At 41.0% G+C, this 27,745-nt stretch overlaps 2 protein-coding genes and 1 long non-coding RNA gene across 8 annotated transcripts in view; 1 reads left to right on the top strand and 2 right to left on the bottom strand.

Moving 5' to 3' along the window:
* Window positions 1-363: 363 nt before the first annotated feature.
* LOC102395693 (insulin-like growth factor-binding protein 3 receptor) lies at window positions 364-1,214 on the bottom strand. The gene has a single exon (XM_044937526.2). It carries the CDS (start codon window positions 1,197-1,199, stop codon window positions 480-482), a length of 720 nt encoding a protein of 239 aa, XP_044793461.1. The 5' UTR covers window positions 1,200-1,214; the 3' UTR covers window positions 364-479.
* Window positions 601-27,745, top strand: part of CUL4B (cullin 4B) — a 52,125-nt gene continuing 24,980 nt past the window's right edge. For 2 of the 6 annotated variants that reach the window (XM_006048804.4, XM_006048802.4), the window contains exons 1-4: window positions 5,218-5,369; window positions 5,660-5,754; window positions 20,914-21,456; window positions 23,517-23,632. In XM_006048804.4, the coding sequence (XP_006048866.1) occupies window positions 5,676-5,754; window positions 20,914-21,456; window positions 23,517-23,632 (738 nt within the window). In that variant the 5' untranslated portion in view covers window positions 5,218-5,369; window positions 5,660-5,675. Of the gene's footprint in view, window positions 619-5,207; window positions 5,370-5,659; window positions 5,755-20,004; window positions 20,161-20,913; window positions 21,457-23,516; window positions 23,633-27,745 lie in introns of those variants that run through there. The other 4 variants (XM_025277129.3, XM_006048805.4, XM_045164436.1 and 1 more) reach the window with 3 other exon arrangements.
* Window positions 19,158-20,215, bottom strand: LOC123332035. Its single transcript, XR_006548875.2, has 2 exons — window positions 20,108-20,215; window positions 19,158-19,604 (listed from the first exon to the last, which is right to left on the bottom strand). It is a non-coding gene; the product is annotated as an uncharacterized LOC123332035 (long non-coding RNA).

The following is a 27,745-nucleotide window of genomic DNA, read 5'->3' as shown; positions in this document are numbered from 1 at the left end:
AGTGCAGGAGACACAAGTTCAATCCCTGGGTGGGGAAGAGTCTCTGGAGAAGGGAATGGCAACCCACTCTAGTATTCTTGCCAGGAGAATCCCATGGACAGAGGGGCCTGGTGGGCTACAGTCCATGGGGTTGCAAAGTGTCGGACACGACTCAGCGACTAACACTTTCACTTGCTATAATACTTACCTGAGTAATTCATAAAGGTTCTGAATATGCCTACAATGTGTTCTGAATATATCAAAAAATTAGAATCTGCAAATTGGAGCTTTGTTCCTTGTATTACTTCACTCCTCATCCTTCCCCACTCAGGGACAGTCATTCTATTTTTTATTTATTTATTTATTTTTTGAGCAAAAATGTCTTTTATTTCCTCCCACATTCCAGCTCTTCACTTTTTGTAACATCTCTTCCAACTCAGAATCAAGGCCCAAGAAGTTGATCCACACCTGAGAGTGAGACGGGAACTAGGCCAGAGCCCTCAGAGCCGGGTTCTAGACCAGTGGGACTCCCGGTGCGGATGGAAGCACGCTGCAGTGAGACAGCAGAGGCCACAGAATAGAATCAGGGAGAAGCCCAAAACCAACAGCCGAGAGCCACACAGAATCAGCTCCTCCGAGGTAAGCAACTTGATGAGCACGAGACCTTCGTGGCTCCAGACACTGACACACTCCTCAGCCATTCTAGGGCTCAGGGTGGCATTTCCTGCTCCCTCCTCTGAGCAGGGTATCGGTGGCTGGCTGGAGGGCAGGATTTCTGGAGTAGCACTAAAATACAGGCAGATTCCTGGGGTCCTTTCTGTGGTCACCCTGGCCATAACGAGCACCAGCTTTCCTGCAAAAGATCCTTTCAATCCCATCCGGCTACCCTGGACCTGGGCTTGGAATTTCTGGGTCTTGTTCCTGTCTGGACCATCTCCAAAGTTCAAGGTGGCCAGTAAGCCCACAACATGAGACCCACGGCCCTTCTTTGTGACTGTCCCATTCACCGGGCACAGGGCCAGCTGGCCAAAAGATCTCAAGAAGGAGACCCAGTCCTGGGAGATGTCAGGGCTGTGCAGGTCAGTTCTGTGGGTGAGGAGGAAGCCACCAAGACCCAGGCCAGAAAGGCCAAGAAGCAGCAGGATCAAAGTGGCACAGACCAGAGGTGGGTGGTGGGCCAGGCAGAGATGCAGGTAGTGCCCTGCCTGGCAGATGCCCATGGAGAGCAGAGGGGTCTGAGCCTTCAGAGCCTGCGCTTGCAGCCGGTCTGAGGCCGGTGCCCCCCGAGACATCACGCGTGGAGTCGCGAAGGGGCGGGGTCTGTGCTCCCACCCAGTCGCCCCACCCAGCCTCTCAGTCATTCTATTTATAGTCATCCCTCAGGATCCACAGAGGATTGGTTCCAGGACCCCAGTGGATGCCAAAATCCTCAGATGCTCAACTCTCCTATAAAATGGCATGGTATTTGCATATAACCTATGCACATCCTTCCCTGTACTTTATTATTATATTTTGGAGTGTATTTATTTTTATTGAGGTAATGTTGATTTATAATATTAAATAAGCTTCATATGTATATTATATTTCTACTTCTGTATACCCTACAACATGCTCACCACCAAAAATTTAGTTTCCATCCATAACCTTACAGTTGATCTCCATTTCATCCTCCCCACCTTCTTCTGGTAACCACTAGTCTATTCTCTGTGTCTATGTCTTTGTTTTGGTTTGATTTGTTCATTTATATTGTTGCAATGGAATATACTCAGCCATAAAAGAGAAATCTTGCCATTTTGCAACAACATGGATGAACTTTGAGGTTTTTATGCTAAGTGAAACAAGTTAAATGGGAGAAAGACAAATACTGTATGATTCGTACTCATGTGCAGAATATAAAAAACAAATAAACAAAAATCAAAAAAAAATAAACTTAAAAAAAAACTGAAGCATGGTTGATTTACAGTATTATATGTTACAGGTATACAATACAGTGATTCACATTTTTAAAGGTTATATACCATTTAGAGTTATTATTAAAACTCCCATGATACTTTAAATCATCTCTGGTTACTGATAATACCTAATACATGTCAATGCTATGTAAATAGTTGTAAATACAATGTAAATGCTATATATATAGTTGCCAGCTCTGCAAATTCATGTTTTGCTTTTTAGAACTTTCTGGATTATTTTCTATCGAAGGCCTTGGTTCTTCTTTTTATGTTGTCTGTGCATATTAGTGAATAAGGGACAAATTGATTAGCAAAGGTAGGTTGCCTGGGTTCCCTCTGCAGCTGTGTGTCTCTGTCCCCTCTCCTTAGCAGAAGGACTTTGTATAAGTGGGTTGTGTATGTTGAACTGTCAGGCTCCCCTTTAAGGTAAGTGCTTCTGCCAGAGTCAGAAAGGGCCATTCTCCTTACTCCCTGCAAATTGCCAAAACAGTTTTACTCTGGCAGTGGAGAACTGTAGTGTATTTCTCTCCTGTCCAAAGTTGCTTCTCTCTTTTTGTTTTTCCATATATCTTGTGGAAGTCCAGATTACACCAAGGTCTGCTCTGTTGTTTTTTTTTTTTTTTCCTGCTGCTGCTGCTAAGTCGCTTCAGTCGTGTCTGAGTCTGTGCAACCCCATAGACGGCAGCCCACCAGGCTCCTCTGTCCCTGGGATTCTCCAGGCAAGAACACTGGAGTGGGTTGCCATTTCCTTCTCCAATGCATGAAAGTGAAAAGTGAAAGTTAAGTCGTTCAGTCGTGCCCAACTCTTAGAGACCCCATGGACTGGAGCCTACCAGGCTCCTCCGTCCATGGGATTTTCCACTAGCAAATTTTTGGAAGCAAATAGCTTACTTTCTTTAGTGTGAAATTTTAGGCTTTAACCTTGGAATGGGTTGGGGAAGGGGGTGTAGGACTGATCACAAGGGGGCCCAACTGATCCTTCTTTCCTGAATGCAATTCTTTAATTGACAGGAGAGCCTCCCCTCCTCTTTGCATTTATTCATTCTGAAATTTTATTTTCTCTGGATTTAATCCAGTAATTTTCCCTTGCAGGTTTTGAACTGGACTCCTCCTTCTCTTTTATCACTATGATCATATTCAATTTCTATCCTCAAGGGATCTTCACAATTTCTGAACTGCTGATGGAACAGTTTGCTTTAATTATACCAGTCTTTGTCCTTTTGCTATTCTGATGTTTTAAGAGATTTGGAGAAGAGAGGATGGAGAGAAAGTTACAAGCACTTAGGCCGCCATCTTGATCTAATCTGAACAAAGTCATTTTCTTCTGTCAATTTGACTGAGGCAATGATAGTGGCTCACTCTGAGAGACCAGGGGAAAAGGCCTGTTCCAGTTCTGGCTTCTGATTAGTCAAGACTTCTAATAAGGGTGCATTAAGATTGAGAAATCCAGTTATCTGCATGTCAGTGCTTCTGAGAGTACCAAGGTGACAAATAGCAGGCATGATCTCAGAGAAACTGTACACAAAAAAAGTGCCCCCTTTCGGTGAGCTGATTAGAAAAAGGCACTCCTTTGGGTTGTTGTTGTTGTTTAGTCTATAAGTCATGTCTGACTCTTTGCGACCCCATGGACTATAGACTTCCAGGCTCCTCCTGGGATTTTCCAGGCAAGGATACTAGATTGGGTTGCCATTTCCTTCTTCAGGGAATCTTCCCACCCACAGGATGCAGAGGTAGAGGGGACAATACCTTAAGGGTATGAGGTGTCTTTCATGGGTTTCAGAAATGTTCTGAAACTGACTAGTAATGGTTACATGTATGTGGAATTCGCTAAAATCATTGAATTTTACACCTTGAAGGTGTAAATTGTACGGTATGTGCATGCCTGCTCAGCTGCATCTGACTCTTTTGTGACCTGATAGGCTGTAGCCCACCAAGCTCCTCTGTCTACGGAATTCTCCAGGAAAGAATACTGGAGTGGGTTGCCATTTCCTCCTCCAGGGGATCTTCCCACCACAAGGATAGAAACCAAGTCTTTTTTGTCTCCTGCATCAGCAGGCAGGTTCTTTACCATTAGCATCGCCTGGGAAACCCTTTAAACACATAGAAAAGTGTAATGAATTTCACAATAAACACCAATATACTCCCCAGGTAGATTGTACAATTAACATTCTATTATTATATTCCAATAGCTTTATTGTATTCTAACAGTACTAGAAATAGAAACAGGAAAAAGAAGTATCCCATTCACAATAGTGGAAAAGGTATGTGTTAAACATCAACCAGCAAGACAAATAAGGACTCCCCAAATTCAGCTGTCCCTAGACAAAGGATCAGGAAAGGAGCAACCTAGCAAGACAGAACATTTTAGGAAAACTGATGTACTCTAGCCAAATGCCACAGAAAAACTGCGTCCCAGCCCTCAACCATGCCACCCTGGGCAGGCTACCTTGAGGCTGCCATCTCATTTCTTCCACCCGACGCTCAGTGGAGACCATGTGAAGAGCCTGCCGCCCCTCCCTCTCCACTGGGATGGTGTGCAAGGAGACCCTGAGGGGAGTCAGAACTTTCCCACTCATTAGTGTTAGTTCAGGAAGTGCACTGGTCTTGAAATAGAGCAACTTTGGTTGACCTGCCAATGTCCCATAGGTATTATTATAAAAGTGAATAACTCAGACTTTGGGAAATAAACATATCCATCGACAGTAGATCTTTTGAGGTGTTCCTTTTTTGGCGCTCACTAGCCAAGAGGGGTTTCCCCTGAAGGGATAGGTCAGATTTGTTGTCAATTATCCTTGAAACCCAATAAGTCCACGGGAAATCCAACCTTGGTAGGCAGGACTTAACTCGAAGGTTGGGCACTTGCCGCTTAGCGCGACCTTGTGAGCCCTGAGGTTTTGAGATAGAAGTAGACAAAACAACAAACAACAACCAATCCTGTACGTGCCCCTAGGACAGTGAGTGAAGTGACTCCTTTGAGATTGGGTAACGCGGGGAGGGTTTCATGTCTGAATGTACTGACATGGACCTACTTTTTCGGCCAAGAGACCCTAAGTGGTGCCACATCTTTGGTCAAGTTTTCAATTATTCTATATGTTGTTCTTTCGTTCGTTACTCTCAAACTTTTAGAAGAGGGAGATTATAGAGTTACAGCTTTTATTAACATGCAGGATGGAGAATTAAAGGCAAAGTATGTTAGAAAGTATCTGTTAGAAAACTGCCTCCCATAGGTCGGTAGCCCTGATGAGGTCACAATAGACTCTTTAGAGACCTGGCTCAAATCACTAGTGAGCTCACAGTTTGGAGAGCCCTCAAGAGAGATGCCGGGACAGTTGGAGAGGAGCCTAGTCCTATACATTCAAGCCAGCGGGGGCTCAAGCCATAGGGAAAAAAGGTTTTTTTTTTTACCTTCCCGCTTTCACTAAGCCGTCGTAATTTGAGGTAGGATTTGAAGGGCTACGTCAGACTTCCAGTTGAAGATGTTTGAACAGATGTGTTTTTTCTCCCCCAAACTAGCTTTCAATGAATGAAGAGAAATAAGAATAGATCCATAGCCATAGGGAATCACAAGGGAAGGGTATGAATAGTGGGTGGAAATTGTGAGGATTTTCTTGAAGATAGGAAACGAATATGGTAAAATTAGTTGGGAAGCCAGAGTCATTGAATCCATAAAGCCATAGAGATATGGGAGAGGGCAGCTGTAAAACTGAATTCTCTGTTCTTTAACCTAGCTCCGAAGTATAGACGATGTCTCAGTCACCTGGATCATTGGATGAAAGTGACGATGAAGCCGTCCCAGAAGGCAGTAAAGGTGAAGCATTTACTGGTGAGTAAATGAACTTGTAACACTTTAAGTCCAAATAATTGTTAAGAATATGTCTAGGAAGCTTGAGTCAATTACCAAGTTATTCCTGAGAAGATCAAGTATAATGAAACCTTTAATAAAAAATTATTATTTTTTTATTAAAGGTGGAAATTAGTTTCCCCTAGAGGGATCAGGGGAGAAGGCAATGGCACCCCACTCCAGTACTCTTGCCTGGAAAATCCCATGGACGGAGAAGCCTGGAGGGCTGCAGTCCATGGGGTCGCTAAGAGTCAGACAGGACTGAGCGACTTCACTTTCACTTTTCCCTTTCCTGCATTGGAGAAGGAAATGGCAACCCACTCCAGTGTTCTTGCCTGGAGAATCTCAGGGACGGGGGAGCCTGGTGGGCTGCTGTCTATGGGGTCGCATAGAGTCGGACACGACATAAGCGACTTAGCAGTAGCAGCAGCAGCAGAGGGATCAGGTGGGGAAGGCAATGGCAACCCACTCCAGTACTCTTGCCTAGAAAATCCCATGGATGGAGGAGCCTGGTAGGCTGCAGCCCATGGGGATGCACAGAGTCGGACACGACTGAAGCGACTTAGCAGCAGCAGCGGGATCAGGGGATGGTGATCAAGTGGGCATTTCTGGTTTTACTTTGTTGTGGTTGTTTTAGTGAGAATGAACTCATGTAATTTTACAAAAACTTTATAATAAAGTTTGATCATATTTAGTGTTGCTAATGCTGTGCACAATCAGTGGTCATTCTGATGGTGGCTGTGTATCTGCAACATTCCTTAACACTAATATAGCTGTCTATCAAAATTTAAATATACCTTTTGTCTGACCCAATTCTATTTCTAATATATCCTCAGAAATACTTCTACACAGACACAAAGGTCTGTGTTACAAGATATTCATTGTTTGTTGTAGCAACAATTGGAAGTAACCAAATGTTCCAAAATAGGGGAATGGTTACATAAAATGTGGTATGTTTTTATTACAAAATAGCACGCAGCCCTTAAAAAGAATTAGATAGACCTTCATGTACTGTCATGAAAAGATCTCCAGTGTATATGAGGCTTAAAAAGCAAATTGTAGAGCTATACATATAGTAATGATACCATTTTAAAAAAACACTAAAGCTTTCTATTTGTATAAATATATATATATATATATATATATACACATAAATACTGAGGAAAGCTATACACAACACTTAGTGAACAGACACTTCCACTTTTTATCCTATATTCTTCTATACTTTGTATTTACAAAATGTGTGTCATTTGTATAAATAAACAAAACTGAAAGATAAGCATCAATAGAATAGAAATAGTTCATAGAACTTCCCAACCACTAATAGCTAAAAAAAAAAAAGGAAAAAGGAAATTCAGTCAGTCCAGCAAAAGTAAGGAAAGGGGAAAAAGAAACAATGAAGTGTGATGATTAGAATTTTTTTCTTAAATGACAGGAATATGTACATCCATAAACAGTTGTGCCTTGGTATCCACTGGGGATTGGTTCCACGATCCTGTCTCTGCACCCCCTCCCTCCCCTACCCACTACCTCTGGAATCCCCAGATGTTCAAGTCTCTTATTAAAATTGTGTAAGTCTCATGTAAAATGTTGTAGTACAGTCTGAACTCCACATATGCTAATGTGAACTGGCAGATACGGAGGGCTGAATGTACTACGCTGCCCATAAAAAGGGTAAGGTGAATTCTATGAGTACTGACACAAAAAATGTCCATGGTGTAATATTAAGTGACATAAATAGTCACAGAACAATTCACACAGTGTGATCTATTTTTTTAAAAAGTAAAAACTCTGTAAATAGCTAAATATATCGAAAAAGATATTTAATTAGAAAACCGTTAACTGAAGTTACCTTTGGGGATTGGAAGAAGGTGTCACCTTTTTTTGTAGTCAAAGATTGTTGAGACTTGGACATCTCTAAATGTACAACTGATCGTATTACTCTCTTCCCTGCTTGAAGCCCTTCAGTGGGTTACCCATGACCTAATGGATTGAATCCAAATCCTGGAGCATGATGTACAAAGTTCACCGTAATCCGAACCCTACCTGATTGTCTTCATCTCCTACCATCCTATTGCATGCCAGTTGCACAGCATGTCATGCTTGCATTTGCTTAAATGCACCATGCTTTTCCTCATACTTCCATGTCTTTGTACGCATTGTTGCCTTTTTCAGTTAACCTGTAGGTTTCTAGATGGTTTCTAGATGTGCCATCCTGATATCACAAATTAAGTGCAGATTTGTATAATAACAATTCCAAGTCCCCATCTTGTGGACTATGGAAAGTCTATTCTTCCAGCAGGTTGGAGGGCAATTCCTCAAGCTCTGGAGTAATTTTGGGGAATTTGCCAGTAATGCATAAATATTAAAAAAATCAGTCCTAGTTGTCATTTGCCATCTCTGCCAGGTATTCATTCTCTAAACTGCTATGCTAGCATTCAACTGATCACCGCTTGCTGTCTTTATACTTTTTAAAACTTTTTATATATAATTTTAATATATACAAAAGAATATGTGTGACATGTAATTTATGGAGTGTAATAAAACAAACATCCAAGAACCCATCATCAGCTTAAGAACTAGAACACTACCACTGCTTTTTTTTTTTAAACAGGACTTTTTTTAAAATAAATATTTATTTTTGGCTGTGCTGGGTCTTTGTTGCTGAGTCTGGGTTTTCTCTAGTTGAGGAGAACTGGGGCTACTTTCTAGTTGAGGGGCATGGGCTTCTCACCACAGTGGCTTCTCTTGTTGCAGGGCACAGGCTCTAGGGCCCTCGGGTTTCAGTAGTTGTGGCTTGGGGACTCCAGACCAGACTCAGTAATTGTGGAAATCTTAACCACTAGACAGCCTGGGAAGTTCTTACTAGAACATTACCAATGCTTTTGAATCTACCTAGATTCTCCGCCCTCTTGCTTCCCCTAAAGCAATCCCCTATCATGGATTTTATGTTTATTATTTCCTTTCCATATTTTATTTTTATCAATTATATATCCATGAGTTTTCTTATTTTTGAACTTTAAAAAAAGGATCAAATTGTATGTATGTGATTTGCTTCTTTTCGTGTAACATTCCTGTGATTTATGGATGTAGCTACAATTTATTTTTTAACACTGTAGTATTTTCTTGTGTGAATATACCACATTTAGTCACTTTCTTGAAGAATATTCCCTTGCCATTCTTTGAAATCTGTGTCACAGGTGATACAGACTAGGAACAGAAAATCCTTAGCATGTTTTAAATCATTTTGTTCTTTGTGCCACCACTAAACATTCTCCATATGCCTCTTTTTTAGTACTTAGCATATTTAGGAGCAAGGGTCAGCAATTTTTTTTTTCTGTAAAGGACTAGGTAGGAAATATTTCAGGCTCTGCGGGCCATATGGTCTGTTGCAGCTACTGAACTCTGTAGTTTTAGCATAAAAGCAGCCACAGAAAATATGTAGATGAATGAGTATGGCAGTGTTCCAATAAAACGTTCTTTATAAAGACAGGCAGCTGGCTGAGTTTGGTCCACTGGCCATCATTTCCCAAACCCTGCTCAAGTTCATCTGAATTCCTGTAGCATTGTCCACTATCAGGTCATAATGTGCATCTGTATCATCTCATTTCTTTTTCATTATCTTATTTCCCATGCCACATCACACCCTCATCCTGCCCTTTGTGATTCTGAGCTCCTGTAGCTAATGATTAGGCCAACTTTTAAGTCCAATTCCAAAATGAGTGTGACTCAAAGCAAGAATTATTATCAATAGCCACAGCTGCAACAGCAAGTAGGGTACAGAAGTAAGGTCCAGTACTAAGAAGCCTAGGAATTGCTATACCAAATCTGAGGCTGGGATGCTGCCTTGATTTCTCTCCTGAGCATTCTGGGGTTTCCAGTTAGGACTAAAGCTATTCCCTGAAAACTAGTTTCCTTGCAATTTCCTGAATATGCCTTATTCTCTCTCACCTTCAGGATTTAAAGTGAAAGTGAAAGTTGCTCAGTTGTGTCTGACTCTTTGCCATCCCATGGACTATCCATGGAATTCTTCAGGCCAGAATGCAGAAGTGGGTAGCCTTTCCCTTCTCCAGGGGATCTTCCCAACCCAGGGATCGAACTCAGGTCTCCTGCATTGCAGGCAGATTCTTTACCAGCTGAGCCATGAGGGAAGCCCAGTGTGCTCCCTATTTTCCTTCTCTATGCCCCCTGCTCATTCACACTCCCCTTTCCTGGCTAATTCCCACTTCCCTCTGAGATTTACTTTCTCTGAAAGCTATTCTTAACTCCCCAGCCCAACCCTTTCTCCACCCCACCACACCCTACCTTCCTAAGCTGTGCAGAGGTCTCTCCTCTGTGTTCCTATTCCAGTTCAGTCCCTCAGTCATGTCCAAAACTTTGCGACCCCATGGACTGCAGCACACCAGGCTTCTGTGTCCATCACCAACTCCTGGAGTTTGCTCAAACTCATGTCCATCGAGTTGGTGATGCCATCCAACCATATCATCCTCTGTCGCCCCCCTCTCCTCTTGCCTTCAATCTTTCCCAGCATCAGGGTCTCTTCCAGTGAGTCAATTCTTCACATCAGGTGGCCAAAGTACTGGAGCTTCAGCTTCTGCAGCAGTTCTTCCAATGAATAATCCGGATTGATTTCCTTTAGAGTGACTACTTTGATCCCCTTGCTGTCGAAGGGACTCTGAAGAGTCTTCTCCAACACCACAGTTCAAAAGCATCAATTCTTCGGCACTCAGCTTTCTTTACTGTCCAACTCTCACTTCCGTATGTGACTACTAGAAAAACCATAGCTTTGACTAGGTGGACCTCTCTCAGCAAAGTAACTTCTCTGCTGTATAATATGCTATCTAGGTTGGTCATAGCTTTTCTTCCAAAGAGGAAGCGTCTTTTCATTTCATGGCTGCAGTCACCATCTGCAGTGATTTTGGGAGCTCAAGAAAATGAAGTATGTCACTGTTTCCATTGTTGCCCCATCTATTTGCCATGAAGTGATGGGACCAGATGCCATGATCTTTGTTTTTTGAATGTTGAATTTTAAGCCAGCTGTTTCACTCTCCTCTTTCACTTTCATCAAGAGGCCCTTTCGTCCCTCTTTGTTTTCTACCATAAGGGTGGTATCATCTGCATATCTGAGGTTATTGATATTTCTCCTGGCAGTCTTTATTCCAGCTTGTGCTTCATCCAGTCCAGCGTTTCTCATGATGTACTCTGCATACAAGTTAAATAAGCAAGGTGATAATATACGTCCTTGACGTACTCCTTTCCTAATTTGGAACCAGTCCGTTGTTCCATGCCCAGTTCTAACTGTTGCTTCTTGACCTCATACAGATTTCTCAGAAGGCAGGTCAGTTGGTCTGGTATTCCCATCTCTTTAAGAATTTTCCAGTTTGTTGTGATCCACCCAGTCAAAGGCTTTAACATAGTCAATAAAGGAGAAGTAGATGTTTTTCTGGAATTCTCTTGCTTTTTCTCTGATCCAATGGATGTTGGCAATTTGATCTCTGGTTCTTCTGCCTTTTCTAAAACCAGCTTGAACATCTGGAAGTTCTTGGTTCATGTACTGGTGAAGCCTAGATTGGAGAATTCTGAGCATTACCTTGCTAGAGTGTTCGATGAATGCAGTTGTGCAGTAGTTTGAACATTCTTTGGCATTGCCTTTCTTTGGGATTGGAATGAACACTGATGTTTTCCAGTCCTGTGGCCAATGCTGAATTTTCCAAATTTTGCTGGCATATTGAGTGCAGCACTTTAACAGTATCATCTTTTGCTCATCTCACTTTTCACTTTCATGCATTGGAGAAGAAAATGGCAACCCACTCCAGTGTTCTTGTCTGGAGAATCCCAGGGACGGGGGAGCCTGGTGGGTTGCTGTCTCTGGGGTTGCACAGATTCAGACACAACTGAAGCGACTTAGCAGCAGCAGCTCAGCTGGAATTCCATCACCTCCACTAGCTTTGTTTGCAGTGATGCTTTCTAAGGCCCACTTGACTTCACATTCCAGGATGTCTGGCTCTAGGTGAGTGATCACACCATCGTGGTTATCTGGGTCATGAAGATCTTTATTGTACAATTCTTCTGTGTATTCTTGCCACCTCTTCTTAATATCTTCTGCTTCTGTTAGGTCCATATCATTTCTGTCCTTTATTGTGCCCATGTTTGCATGAAATGTTCCCTTGGTATCTCTAATTTTCTTGAAGAGATCTCTAGTCTTTCCCAATCTATTGTTTCCCTCTGTTTCTTTGCATTGATCACTTAGGAAGGCTTTCTTATCTCTCCTTGCTATTCTTTGGAACTCTGCATTCAGATGGATATATCTTTCCTTTTCTCCTTGCCTTTTGCTTCTCTTGTTTTCTCAGCTATTTGTAAGGCCTCCTCAGACAACCATTTTGCCTTTTTGCATTTCTTTTTCTTGGGGATGGTTTTGATCACTGCCTCCTGTACAGTGTCACAAACCTCCGTCCATATTTTTTCAGGGACTCTATCAGATCTAATCCCTTGAATTTTTGTCACTTCCACTGTATAATTGTACGGGACTGTGTTCCTATTACCAGCCTTTATCCACTCTGTCCTATAATCATCTTCCTCACCCACTAGGGCAGTTGAGAACTGTTTGAGGGCAAGGGTTGTCTTTGTATACTCAGTGACTGGATCATAACCGGTCCTGAGACAAGGTTTGTTCAGTGTTTGCCTGGATTTGACTAGGAGAAGGAGCCAGATTCACCCTCCAGTGAAGATCACCACTGGCTGAGGGTCCAGACAGGGGATGGACTGACTTTCTACAGCCAAATTGCCACTCTCTCCTTGAATGTGCACTGCTTGCTGCTGTGTCCTGTGTACTTGATGATAGCCTGCACTAAATCCAAGAAGCTTGTTCTCCTTTTGGATTTGGCTCATCTCAGTAAAGGCGTTGTTTCATTACTCCTCATTTTTTTCTCCTGGTGAGTGGGGCTCTGGACATTTTCTCCTAACTTGTCTATACTTGAAACAATTTTACGGCATATCTCCTTACTAAATTGTAAACTATGGGAAGTACTGTATTTGGAGTTAGAGAAAAGCTGGATTTGGTTAAGTCTATGCTTTTTTGGGCTTCCCTGGTGGCTCAGATGGTAAAGAAGCCACCTGCAGTACGGGAGACCTGGGTTGGATCCCTGGGTTGAGAAGATCAGCTGGAGAAGAGAATGGTTCCCACTCCAGTATTCTTGCCTGGAGAATTCCATGGACAGAGGAACCTGGTAGGCTATAGTCCATGGGGTCACAAAGAGTCACACATGACTGAGAGACTTAAATGTCAGTATTCAAATGTTTGTGACTTTGGCAAGTCATTTTAACCTCCTTCCACAAGCCTGTTTCTCATCTGTAAAATTCGGATGGCACTTGACCTATCTCACAGTGTGGTTATGAGGATAAAATAAGATTGTGTGTGAAAGTGCTTTGGAAAACTGTAAAATCAACTGCAAATGGAATTTTGTATTAGTTCTGTATTCCCTTCTGACATCTAGCACCATGCCTTGCCCAGAGTAGTTTGCTCAATACATTTTTGTTGAATGACCAAATGAATTGGCAAGAGAGATGATGCTATCTGTGGGAATAAAGGACATTTAATAGAATCAGGGAAAACAGATCATTTGGCAATAGAAACATCCATATGGTGAGTGATAATTCAGAAGTTGGGCATTTATGGATAGCTCCAAACCCACATTCCCAATGTCTGCTCTTTGTTTTGCTTATTTAAAAAAGATGAATTTTCTTCTAACAAGACTTTGGCAGCTGAGATAAGCTGTTAATTTTCACTTGACGCTAAATATGCAGTCCTTTCAAAGCAGGGTTGGCCCCAGGCAATACTGTGAGGTCAGCAAAATGTACTCTCAGAAATCTTTCCTCCCTTGATGGTAACTTTTCCTCCTACTCACACTGCAGGGCCTGGACAAAGTTCTGTTTACCTCCAAGCACTGAAGACTTTTGTATTATCCTTTGTTTCTAAGAAGCATTCACCTAAAAGGGTCAGGAAAGAAGTCTCTCTGGTTAATTTGCATTTGAAAGAAGGATTCCTAGAGATGGCGACTATTTTTATCAAAAGGAATGAATAAATAGTTGTGAAATTTCAGGCATTAAAAGAAATATAAAGGGTTATCAGCCTCATTCAGATCACCATGGTACTTATTTCACCTACTGCTGTGGTCTCAATCCTGGAGTTACTCAGAATCACCCAGAGAACTTCTTTTGTGTGTGTGTGTGTATGTGTGTGTGTGTGTGTGTTTTCCATTGTCCTGCTGTTTTATTTTTAAAAATACTAATAATTGAGATTTAATTCCATTGGACTAGGTTCAGTCAGTCCAGTTGCTCAGTTGTGTCTGACTCTTTGCAACCCCATGGATTGTAGCACACCAGGCCTCCCTGTCCATCACCAACTCCCAGAACTTGCTCAAACTCATGTCCATTGAGTCAGCAATGCCAACCAACCATCTCATTGTCTGTGGTCCCCTTCTCCTCCTGCTTTCAATCTTTCCCAGCTTCAGGGTCTTTTCCAGTGAGTCACTTTTTCACATCACGTAGCCAAAGTATTGGAGCTTCAGCTTCAGCATCAGTCCTTCCAATGAAATTTCAGGATTGATTGCCTTTAGGATTGACTGGTTTGATCTCCTTGCAGTCCAATGGACTCTCAAGAGTCTTCTCCAACACCACAGTTCAAAAGCATCAATTCTTCTGCACTCAGCTTTCTTTATGGTCCAACTCTCACATCCAAACATGAAAAGTGAAAGTGAAAGTCACTCAGTTGTGTCCGACTCTTTGCAACCCCATGGACTACACAGTCCATGGAATTCTCCAGGCCAGAATACTGGACTGGGTAGCCTTTCCTTTCTCCAGGGGATCTTCCCAACCCAGGGATCGAACCCAGGTCTCCCGCATTGCAGGCGGATTCTTTACCAGCTGAGCCACCACATGACTACTGGAAAAATCATAGCTTTGATTAGACAGACCTTTGTCAGCAAAGGAATGTCTCTGCTTTTTAATATGCTATCTAGGTTGGTCATAGCTTTTCTTCCAAGGAGCAAGCGTCTTTTCATTTCATGGCTGCAGTCACCATCTGCAGTGATTTTGGAGCCCAAGAAAATAAAGTATGTCACTGTTTTCCATTGTTGCCCCATCTATTTGCCATGAAGTGATGGGACCAGATGCCATATCTTCGTTTTTTGAATGTTGAATTTTAAGCCAGCTGTTTCACTCTCCTCTTTCACTTTCATCAAGAGGCCCTTTTGTCCCTCTTTGTTTTCTACCATAAGGGTGGTATCATCTGCATATCTGAGGTTATTGATATTTCTCCTGGCAGTCTTGATTCCAGCTTGTGCTTCATCCAGCCTGGCATTTTGCATGATGTACTCTGCATACAAGTTAAATAAGCAGGGTGACAATATACAGCCTCGATGTACTGCTTTCCCAATTTGGAGCCAGTCCATTGTTCCATGTCCAGTTCTAACTGTTGCTTCTTGACCTCATACAGATGTATCAGGAGGCAGGTCAGGTGGTCTGGTATGCCCATCTCTTTCAGAATTTTCCACAGTTTGTTGTGATCCACACAGTCAAAGGCTTTAACATAGTCAATAAAGCAGAAGTAGATGTTTGTCTGGAATTCTCTTGCTTTTTCAAAGATCCAATGGATGTTTGCAATTTGATCTCTGGTTCCTCTGCCTTTTCTAAATCCAGCTTGAACATCTGGAATTTCTTGGTTCACATACTGTTAAAGCCTGTCTTGGAGAATTTTGAGCATTACTTTGCTAGCATGTGAGATAAGTGTAATTGTGCAGTAGTTTGAACATTCTTTGGCATTGCCTTTCTTTGGGATTTGAATGAAAACTGACCTTTTTCAGTCCTGTGGCCATTGCTGAGTTTTCCAAATTTACTGGCATATTGAGTACTGCACTTTAACAGCATCATCTTTTAGGATTTTCAATAGCTCAGCTGGAGTTCCATCAACTCCACTAACTTTGTTCATAGTGATGCTTCCTAAGGACTAGGTTCAGACCTGGGCATAGGTGTTTTTTGGGAACCTCTGATTTAAACCTAAATTGGCCCTGCTTTTGAGAGAAGGAAAAGCTGAATGCCATTGGAAGATTAAACCTTAAAGTAGGATGGAGGTAGAAAGACTCAACTCCATAATAAGCAAGTGTCTGGTAGCATCAGAGGAAGAAGTAGTCTGTGACTGATTTTCCCCCACTCCCAAACCCCCAGGGGAAACTGCCTGGCCCTGTTAGTCCTTAAATCTGCTTTCCAGATGGTTCACAGGTAGGACAGTACATAAAATTTCTGAAACAAGGGGATAAATACTCTAATGGTTGCTATACCCAAGTCAGTAAATCTTCAGTTGATAACTTTAGAAATGATATAACATAGAAATGATCTTGTTTTTAAAAATGAGATCTGTGTCATTTATTTACATTTTACTGGACATCATAGATTCAGCATTTGTAATTAAGTTCCTTGCTTTATAAAGCAATTTCAGGATGGGCAAAGGGTGAATACACAATGTATAGTTGGAGCATCATTGCTTAAGCTTTGGCCTCCTCAGTCATCCCCCAGCAGTCCCTTGTTCCTGATAGCATAACAAAGCCCTTATTATGAGAAAATTTTTACTGTGTCACCACTGCTTGGTTTGACGCATTTCTATTTCTCTCCTTCAAAGATCGTCCTTCAGAAAAATAGATAGAGAACATGCACCACCTTTTCCCCAGAAGTTGTCTTTTCTGGACACATTCTTAAACAAGGCTTGCTGCAGAAACATGTTTCTGAGCAAGCACTGTCTGCTGTTTTTAAGGAAAATCCCATCCATGAATAACAAGGCTTCAAAGAGTGACTATTCACTGACAAGCCCCTCCTCAGAGATGTCTAGAGAAGAACCAAACCAAGCACCCTGGGGAATCCCCATGATCAAAAAAGGAAAACTGCTTACACTCTGCCTTTTTAGAGAGATGCCTACAGAGAAAGAGGGATGGACATTAGATAGTCCTGTCTTTATTTGTATCTCTTCCTTTATGCATATATTTACCTTTATAAATAGCTACAGATTTATTTATTTACTTGATTAAAAGAAGGCCAGTAATAACTATACTTCATCTGGCGGTATTAAGTTTAATTAATGTTTCTAAGGTATGAGCTGAACTCACAAGTTGAAAGATTCTGTGAATGGAATATGTGTACAGTGCCCACTTGGGTTTAATCTGATAATGCCATAAATGTATGGTGTCTACATTGCACAACTTTATTATTGTGGTTTCATTGAGTTAACCATGAAAAATGTATTTTACTGCTGAGAATGTCTTTAATATTTGTTGACAAACATTTCAGTAGACACCCAGGTGGCGCTAGAGGTAAAGAATCCACCTGCCAATACAGGTGACACAGGTGACAAGGGTTTGAGCCCTGGGTCGGGAAGATCCCCTGGAGGAGGAAATGGCAACGCACTCCAGTATTCTTGCTTGGGAAGTCCCATGGACAGAGGAGCCTGGTGGGCTGCAGTCCATTAGAGTCACAAAGAGTTGGACACGACTGAACATGCACGCATGATTGTATGTTTTGGTTAGCCCCAATTAGTTGATTCTTGACGTCAAAGATGTTTACAAAGCAACGTGGGTTTTTCTTCCTTTTAAATTGGTCCAAAGTTCCAAAAAGACACAAAGTTCTAGTCTTCATACATTACATAGTAATATCTAAGTTGGTTTGTGCCACAAAATGTAAATGTTAAATTTTTAAAATTACATAGATTACATATCCATAATAAGATGTGCTAAATATGTAAGAATTGACCTGGACAAAATAAATTAAGGTTGTAAAATGTCAAAAGGAAGATTTTTATTAATCAAAAAGAAAAAATATTTTCTTCTAAATCTCACTTAAAGATATTTCACAGAAAACTTAACTAGTAGGTTAGCTACTGGGTCATTCAAAGTGAGCCTAGAGCTCAAGAGCCAAGTATCTGTGCTTTTAGAGCTAACATGTAACACGGAAGACTGAAGGGCTTAGAAAACCACATCAGATTGGGAGCTATTATTACAGCCACATAGTTGAATATTAACAGGACTCAGCTATCCTGTATGTTAGCATAAAAGTTTATCTTTGTATGGCACTAAGATTTGTAATTTTTTAAATAGCTAGCACTTCCATACATCCTTCTAAGGAATATAATTACATGAATTGGAACATAGCCTATTTTTTTTTTTTTTTGGTTTTGAAAGGTCCCTGGTTAAACTGCAAATCCTCCTAGAAAGGGTACTACTTTGAGCTATTATCAGTTGGCCCATCCATATAACCTTCTAAGGAATATAACTACATAAATGAGAATGACCTTTATCATTAAGTCCTGAAAATTGGCCAGTTAATCTTCCCTTATGAAGACATGGTGTTATTTTATTCTCATTCAATGAAATATTCAACTCAATAAGTATTTACTCTGCGTTTACAGTTGTTCATCACCGTGTGAAATGTGAGACACAATAAGGGAGGGTTTAATATTTTGGGACACCTTCCCTGGCCTTAAGAGCTTACAAGTCTCATATTGGGCAAGAAGAACAACATGGCACATTCAAAACAAATAGGAGCCCATCTTTCCCCTTTGAGGCCTCTTATCTCTCTTCTCTGTGGCCCTGGGCCCTAAGTTCCATTAGAGCCTTGCTTTCAGCCTGTTGTCATCAAACCGCACATAGCTGGATAGTGGCCCAAGGTGGTACCTTTTCTAGGAGGATTTGCTTTTTAATGAAGGACTTTTTAAGACAATAAATAAAAAGTGGAACTGTGTAAACAAAATTAGAAAACTGATTTATTCTTAGGATTCTGATTTGTCTATCTCACACTATACAATACAAACTGCTTTTATTCCTCACAATCCCGTTACTACCCTGCTTTTAAAAGCCCAGTTTGGTCTCCATACTGTCTACTTTGGCCTGCAGGGTAGACTCCAAAATTTACTTCACCTGCCAGGCATCCTTGAGCCTCATCTTTCTTACTTCCAACCAGACATACTACTTTCCAGCCTCACTGCATTTTTCATATTTCCATAAACAGGCCAGGTCCTTTCACAACTGCCTGCTTTGCCCGTTTCCACTGCCCAGGGTGCCTTTCAGTCCTCTCCCCTCGTCTTTTTGGCAACTCCCTCTTTGAGACCCAGCATAAACTTCAATTCCTCTGTGAAGCTCAAACTATTCTCGACTTGTCTCAAATGTCTTTCACCTGTTCCCACAGAACTTTGTCCGTTGGTTATAGTACTGTTATAGAAACTAATTTTGAAACTCTTCTCCCACTGCTTCTCAGTGACAGGACCTGGTATTGTGTCTGGCATACAAAGTGTTTCAGCACACGCTCCTTGAATGTTTCTGCGGTTAGGAAGAGCAACAGGTTGGCAAATTTAGTTTTGTTTGCCAGGTTCTCCTACCTCCCCTTCCGCAATACTCTCGGGTTAAATAAAAACTTCCAACAGGGGATTTACATGGCTTATTGTTGTTAATGTAACCAAATTTAAAGGTTTGTTTTTAGGATTAATGTTTTAAAATTTGGGTTTGTGTACTATATTGGTAGAAAACATTGACTTTTACCGATATTGTTCTCTTAAAATGTCTGGAGAAATAACATGAACCAGGATTTCATAAAAAGAAGTGGCTTTGTTTAGTCTGTAAATTACCGGGTTAACGGCTGATGGGAGTTGGAGCTGGGATTGGCCCTAGGAATTGTGCTAGAGGGACGTGTTAGTTACCTTCCTGTTTCTTGGCCTTAGAATGCACCCTTTTTAACTCTAGCCAGCCATCTTAGAGAATGCTTCCGGCAGGAAGGTAACAGGATTTGCATCTAGGTTACTGAGAAAAGTATCAAAACTCAGTATTGAGTCAGCGCTGTCCTTGACATGAAAGAGAAACAATGAATAGCTCAACTGAATGAAAAACTCATTTGTCTTCTTTGTATCTAAGCTCTTTTCCTGTCCTATCTTAACATCATACCATCCTCCCTAGCATCAGGCATAATGGCATGACTATGTTTTCCTCCATTTCGAGTTACTCCTCTCGCCTTGCAACCCCTCCTTATTCCTTTATCTCTTTCAAAGTTTCTATTCTCCGTTCCTTTACTTTTACTCCCTCCCTCCCTCTTATTTTCCCAGCAAGCTCACCCCGCCCCTCACCGTCACCACCTTCCCTCCCCTGCAGACTCCTTCCCGCTCCTTCTCCCGCCACCACCCCTCCCTGCCCGCCTCGCATTCAGGAAGCTCCAATCCGGAGCTCCGAAGGTGTCTCGAAGGCCCGCCCCCTCCTTCCTTTCCCCTTCTCTGCCCCCCCTTCTCCGCCCCCCCCCAAGTCCTGCAGACCTGGGGGCTTCGGGATCTGGGCGCTATGAAAAGTGTCTGCCCAGTCACTTCCGGTAAGGGCGTTGCGGTGCGAAGCTTCCCGCGGGACCTTTTAGGAGAGGGTGGGAGTTATCGGTGGGCCGGAGGAGGAGAGTGCTGCCTAGGAAGGGGAGCTGGAGAGGGAGGGGTAGGGAGAGCGAGCGCGAGGGCAGAAGCGCGAGCGTCTCCGGCGTCTCAGTGGCCCCTTTCCCACCGCCTCCCCCGACTCCAGCTCCCCCGCCCCGCGGAAGACTGCAGTGTTGCTCTCCACCCCCCCTTTCGCAGACTGACGCCGCTCCTCCCTCGGCGCCGCGTGACCGGAAGTGGCGCCATCTTTAGCCTCCTGTGCTATTGACAATAACAAGCTCCGGTTCTCTCCCCCTCCCCCCCTCCCCTCAAGCACTGCATCTCCCCTCCCAGAGAGAGGGAGAAAAGGAGGAGGAGCTGCAGCCTCTCAGACTTACTGAGTCGCTCCTGCAGAAAGGGGGGAGAGAGACTGAAAACCAGGGGAGGGGGACGGCACGGCCGTTTACCTGTCTGCCTCCTCATTCGCTCTCCCCCCTTGTTCTGCTCACTCCTGGTGTCAGCCTATCCTCCTTCCCAAACCCTCCCATTCCCCGGGTGGAGCCCCCCCTTCACTTTCCTTCTCGTCCTCTGTGTTTCTCCTCTCTTTATTCCCTTCCCCCTCTAGCATTGCCACCTTCTCTCCTACACGCACGCAGGCATATAAACGTAGGTTTTTGATGCTCGTCTGCCTGTTGACCCCGCTATTTTCATGTTTCCAACAGGTTTTTCTTCCCCCAATCCCTCAGCTGCTGCTGCTGCTCAAGAGGTCAGATCAGCCACTGATGGTAATACCAGCACCACTCCGCCCACCTCTGCCAAGAAGAGAAAGTTAAACAGCAGCAGCAGTAGCGGCAGTAACAGTAGTAACGAGAGAGAAGACTTTGATTCCACCTCTTCCTCCTCTTCCACTCCTCCTTTACAACCCAGGGATTCGGCATCCCCTTCAACCTCGTCCTTCTCGTGCCTGGGGGTCCCAGTGACTGCTCCCAGCCACGTACCGATACAGAAGAAGCTACGTTTTGAAGAAAACCTGGAGTTTGTAGGGTTTGATGCGAAGATGGCTGAGGAATCTTCGTCCTCGTCCTCATCTTCACCAACTGCTGCAACATCTCAGCAGCAGCAACTTAAAAATAAGAGTATATTAATCTCTACTGTGGCTTCGGTGCATCACGCAAACGGCCTGGCCAAATCTTCCACTACCGTCTCTAGCTTTGCTAACAGCAAGCCTGGCTCTGCTAAGAAGTTAGTGATCAAGAACTTTAAAGGTAACCAGGGCTAAAATCCATGATCACGTACTCAGGATTTGACACTTGAGTGGTCACGTGCTCTATTTATGCTAATATGTTAAACAGTATAGAGGTGGCCTAATGTTTTATGCATAATCAATGAGGAGGAGGGAGGTCCTTTTTGGGTGGAGGGTTCATTTTCCGGGGGTGGTTAGTATCCTTCTGCTGAAGCATACGCCAGGTATTTCTGTGCAGTATTTTGAGGTCTGTCTCAGCCTATTGTATCTGATCTGTTATTCTTCATAACATTGACAATCGGTATGATTGATCCGGATTTTACAGGTGAGAAATTTGTACTCTAAAAATGTTTAATTATTTCAGGTGCATACTGAACCTTGGCACTGCTGGGATTTTTATTTTTATGCTTCAGTAGGCCATATTATCTAGTCCCTAGAAATTCAGGTAGCAATAGTGATCTTTCCATGTTTCAAGAAGACTTTTGGTTAGATGTATAATGTTGAATACTACATTCTTGAAACTCATGGAAGCAGTAGTTGGAGAAAAGTATTTATGATCTGTGCATTTCTTTCCAAAGGTAGGGTTTGGAAGTGAAAAATAATGTATATACACAGAAGTAGTAATTCTAGTAGTAACTTACCTATTTTTTTTTTATCACTGAAATGGGTTTTAAAGTACTGACCTGCAGCTTTTAAGAGAATTTGTTCAAGTTTTTGAGGTATGTGATTGAGAGTATTGTGAATGCATTGATGCAAATATAAAATCAGCAATTTTGCATAATGTAATTGAGCTGAGTTACTTTTTAATCTATTGAGTGTGTTTCGGTTTCTCTGCCTGACTTTTTCAACACCCTAACTGGCAACTAATGGTAAAATGTTTATTAAGTGGAGAAGTCAAATGAATGAACTAAAGCAATATTGACCAGATCAGTGCCTTGTGACTAAATATTAGTATTGAGAAATTTAGATTCCCCATGCTTGTATTTTCACCATTAGTGTAGAAATCAGGAATATGCTCTATTTTGTCTCAAGCAGAGGGTTGTTTATTTTTAACCTTTTCTTTTCCTCACTCCACTCCCACCTCCAGGCTCTCAAGTGTTGTAATCTTTCTGATTCAATAGTAGACCTTTCTGAAGTAAATATGAATTGTAATTGACTAGTTTGTTCACTGTTTTACTTTAAATGTATCAATTTAATAGCCAAGGATTTTTAAAGAGATGAGCTATGACCCTAATTGTATTTGTATACTGGTTTCAGAGATTTTGCTTGGGTTTTTGTTTCTCCCCCTCCTAAAATGGAAACACATTATTAAGGTATCTAGATGTTCTAATAAAAAAAACAATTGCTGGTCAAGGAAGTTTAAATTAAAGCCTGGATTAAGATGTTCCTGTTCATTCTGAAAGTGCTACATAGGTTCTGGAGTTATAAGGATGTTTTGATTTTTTTATATTTCATTCTGCTCATAAATGTAGTTTAAATTAAAACATGAATTAAGATGTTTCTCTCCACTTCTGTAGATGGTACATAAATATGGGAGTCAAACAGACCTGAATTAGAATCCCAGTTTTGCCATTGACCATCTGTGGTGACCTTGGGCAAACTTTAGTAAATGAGTCTTCCAGCCTCAGTTTCTTTAGTTGCAAAATAAGGATAATAATACCATCCTTAGGACATTATTAGGAAGATTAAGATGTTTATAAAGTACTTTGTATATAGCAAGCACTCAGTATTTTAAATCTCAGGTACAAAATTCATGTTGACTTAGGTTTTACACATGATAGAATAGGATCAGGATTAGTTTTATCTGTCATTTTCAGATTTTTATCTTTTGAAGCAATTCAGACAATAGAAAAAACTCTCACCTTCAGTTTTAGTAGGTGAGATAAAATGACTTACACAGTGTTCTGGCATTTGAAATTTTATTACTAAGCCTAAATATAATGGTTACTTTAATAATTAGGTATGATAATTATAAACACCACAATTAACATTTGGATAGCAATAATACTAGTAGTTTAAGGATCCTTTTGTTAGTATATCTTGCATGTTATTCTGATTATCAACCTTTTATATATCATCTAGATAAGCCTAAATTACCAGAGAACTACACAGATGAAACATGGCAGAAGCTGAAAGAAGCAGTGGAAGCTATCCAGAATAGTACTTCGATTAAGTACAATTTAGAAGAACTCTATCAGGTATGTATACATGTGGATAACCAGATTTGGTTAGCGTAAATTGAGGTGCAGTGCATATGGAGTTTATTTTCCGAAATGGGTGCTTATGTAGATTTTTGGTTCCCTTGATTAATTATTAATGCATTATCTTGATTAATGCATGCACTGTTTTATACACAGACCATATATTCCTGCATCAACTGTGGCTACAGTCTGATTGGTATAAATTGGGCTTATCTTGGACCCTTCTAATTAGGATTTACAGTTAAGAGTACCTTGGTATAGTAAGTTTTACCTGTAATAGAAACCCATAGCTTTGATCCCAAAAATAATTTCTGGTGACATTTTCTGTTGTGATACTAAATGCTAAGTGGTGTTACCTATAGGAAAGGCCTCAAGAAATGCCGTATACTTTATTCTACCTCTTTCCTGTTAACATGCTTTTGTCATTTGTTTCTCTTCTTCATGTTTGTCTTATCTCTTGGCCTACAGGACACACCTTAGCCCCAAAAATGAGCAGCAGGTTATTCATCAACTTGGTCTGAGGTTCAGATTTGTTTCTTTTGCTTAACAAATGGATCTGTCATTGAAATGTTTAACTTAAAAATACAGTTACTGATTTAGACTTCTTGTTACCAAGATACTTTGCCCTACTGTATTTTTGCCACAACCAATTCAAGAAGTTACTTTCCATTCTAGTGTCAACAGTTTCATATTTTTAAAAAGTGCTGCACAGTCCAATGGCTTGCGTTTTTGTATTGATGAGTATACCTTGTAAGAAATTATGTTGGTCCAGTTTATCAAAATTTGTAGTTTTCATCTATTCATTTTAGTTGTAGAAGTAGTATGGTGATGGACAAATAGTGGATCAGGAGTCAAAAGACAAAGGGATCTAGTTTTGGCTGTATTAGCCTGCGATCTTGGGCAAGGTATTAAACCTCTCTCAGCTTCTGTTTCCTCCTATGTAAACAGGGGGAAGAACTGCTGCATCTATTTCACCAAGTTGCCCATAAGACTCAAATAAGATGTTTGTGAAAAATACCATGAAGCACTATGATAGAAATATAAGTTGATGTTATCACTAGTTATTTCATAAGCCACAGTATGATTTTTTTACTTACAGTGTGTCAATTGAGATCACCAGTTTCTGTTGCTATTTAAATAAAATATATCAGTACATGCCAAACTCTCAGAATGGTGCCCACTGCATAGTAATAATGCTGAATGGTACACACAAGTGTCAGGTAATAGTAGTAGTACTAAGGTATTACTAAGGATAAGCCCACCTCATTTGGCTGTGTTGGTACATTATACATGTAGATCCTGAGTTGTACAATAATAAAGGTAGAATTGCAGTTAGACTTGAAGCAGTTAATGTGGTCCAGTGTCTTTTCTTCATATAGTGTCTGTAATAGCCTACCAAGTAGGGTTATCTCGTTTAAGCATTATAGAAATACTTTGTGAACTAGATAAGGTAGTAGTTATTATCCCCACTCGATGAGGTGGAGAGCATATTGGCAGAGCAGGGGACTTAAACTGAGATGCCCAAATTTTTAGTCCAGTGCATGCACTCCACATGCCTCTGTAGTGCAGTGTTTGAAGCAAATAAATAGTCTTACTTTAGGGGAAAAAAACTCTGTCATCAGAGAAGGTAATTTTTGTTCATACATGCATGTATATGGTGTTTCTTTGGATATGCTGGCATACAGCTTTAATGTCAGTAATGTGTTATATATTTCATGTTTATAACATTTAGTTTCTAGTTTTTTAATTTTATTTTTTAATTGGTGGAAAATTGCTTTACAGGGTCGTGTTGGTTTTTGCTGTACAGCACAAATCAGTCATAATTATATGTCCATGTGTATATACACAGAAGCCCAGACAGGGCTCACCGTATTATGTAGTAACTTCCCACTATCTGTCTGTTTTACACATGATAGTGTACATATGTCAGTGCTACTTTCCCAGTTCATCCTGCCCTCGCCTTCCCCTGCTGTGTCCACAGGTCCTTCTCTGCTAGGTTCATCCACTACCATTTTTCTAGGTTCTACATAAGTGCCTTAATATACAATGCTTGTTTTTATCTTTGTGATGATTGTAGTTGTTAATGAACTCTATTTACTTTACTTTGAATATTTTTCTGCAGCTTGTGGGTTAAAAACTATTTTTCCTGATAATTTCTTTTTTGGCCATGCAATGTGGTTTGTGGGATCTTAGTTCCCTGACTAGGGATCAAACCTGCACCCCCTACAGTGGAAGCATGGAGTCTTAACCCCTGGACTGCCATGGAAGTCCCTTTTCCTGATAAATTGTTTCTGTTAAATCTCTTTATGTTTCAGGAGCTCATAGCTCACATTTTTTTGTGTTTTTCCTTTCTTATACTTCAGAATTTCTATCTGGTGTTGTTCAGTTGCATTTCTTTAGACTAAAATCAGTTACAACTTTTCACTATTAGCATTTTTAATAATACTTTACTACTTCTGCTATAATAAATTTAAAAGCATTTGTTTTTAGCTCTTTTGTTGTTTTCCATCTTAATTTTGTAAATGCTCCTTTGGATTGTTCTCAGATTATATTGAGATGTTCAAGTTCAAAAAAGAGGATAAAAAAGTTAAATTATTTCATACCATCTGGATTTCAGGTGCTTGTTTGATTTTTTAGTGGTTGAAATGTAATTTAAAAGTACTCTCCTAAAATTGGAACAATATAGAAATATGTAACATACCAAACAAAAGTTCTCCACACTCATTCCCCACCTCTCTCTCTATCCTTGATGTAAATACTTATTTGGCATATGTCTATGCAGAACTTTTTTCTATGAATGAAAAACCATTTTGCTTTAAAGCTTAAGCATGGAAGTCTTCCCTAGTGTAGATTGCATATACTTCCTCTTAAGTTTTTAATTTCTAGAAAAGAACTTGCTGTTCTGAGTATATTTGCAATAAGTAAATGTCATCCTTTAAAAGGGATTCAAAGTGAGACTTATCTTTCCTCCACAACCTTGAAATCCTGTAAGAGTGAGGCAGTGGTTCATGTTGTTTTGGTTTGGATATTTTTGTTTGTTTGCTTGTTTACTTTTTAATATTTATTTATTCTTCATTGTGACATGTGAACTCTTAGTTGTGGCATATGAGATATAATTCCCTTACCAGGTATTAAATTTGGGCCCTCTGTATTGGAAACACGAAGTCTTAGCCACTGGACCACCAGGGAAGTCTCTGCTTGTTTATTTTTGATTGACGACAGATAGGAGTATGGTTAAATGCACTGACTTTTGAGTTGATCAGCCTGCCTTAGATTAGAGATCTGCAATTTACGATAACTTTGGGTCAGTTACTTCTCTAAGCCTTGGTTTTCTCATTTGCAAAACAGGGAGACTAACACTACCTGTATGGCATGGTTGTAAATAAATACTGCGAGAAAGTACTTAACTGCACAGCCTGCTATATGTCTGTGTCATCGATGATGATAATGATAATAAATAGTATTTGAGTCTTTTAAAAAAAGATATCTTTATTTTGAGATTTCATTTTATTATATAGCTCTAAAGCCACACATTTTTAAATTCTAAATTCACACTAGGCCAGAACAGTTGGCTGATAAATAGATTACATTCCAAAGGTACATCAGAAAACCTCATTAGCCAAACTGAAAAAATAATAGAAAAAGAGAAGAACTGTCTAGGAACAGTGTCCCTCTGCACTTCTCAAGAATGTGTCTTGTTTTTACATGTGGTATCTTAATAGCTGGAATCTTGGTTTTAGTGTGTGACTTTTTTTACTAAGTAATATTTTAAGTAATGGGATTATTTTCCTCATATTCTCAGACTTGCGTGAGTAGCTGTGTAGTGTTGTTGGTTTTTTTTTTTTTTTTTTGATCATTTTATTTATTTATTTGTTTTTGGCTGTGCTGGGTCTTCATTGCTGTGCTGGTGTTTCTCTAGTTGGGGCGAGCAGGGGCTTCTCTCTAGTTGCAGTGCTCAGGCTTCACAATTGGTGGCTTCTCTTGTGGAGGACATGCTCAGTGGTTGTGGCGCATGGGCTTAGTTGCTCCATGGCATGTGGAATATTCCTGAATCCGGGATGGAAGCTGTGTCTCCTGCTTTGACGGGCAAATTCTTTACCACTGAGCCAC

Source organism: Bubalus bubalis, chromosome X, assembly GCF_019923935.1.
Source record: "Bubalus bubalis isolate 160015118507 breed Murrah chromosome X, NDDB_SH_1, whole genome shotgun sequence".
NCBI classification, from domain to species: domain Eukaryota; kingdom Metazoa; phylum Chordata; class Mammalia; order Artiodactyla; family Bovidae; genus Bubalus; species Bubalus bubalis.
The sequence above is the reverse complement of the archived record's forward strand: the minus strand, read 5'-3'. Positions and strand labels throughout refer to the sequence as shown.

Bases quoted from the DNA above. Each gene is read 5' to 3' on its own strand.
- LOC102395693 (XM_044937526.2), bottom strand. From the start codon at position 1,199: ATGGGCATCTGCCAGGCAGGGCACTACCTGCATCTCTGCCTGGCCCAC.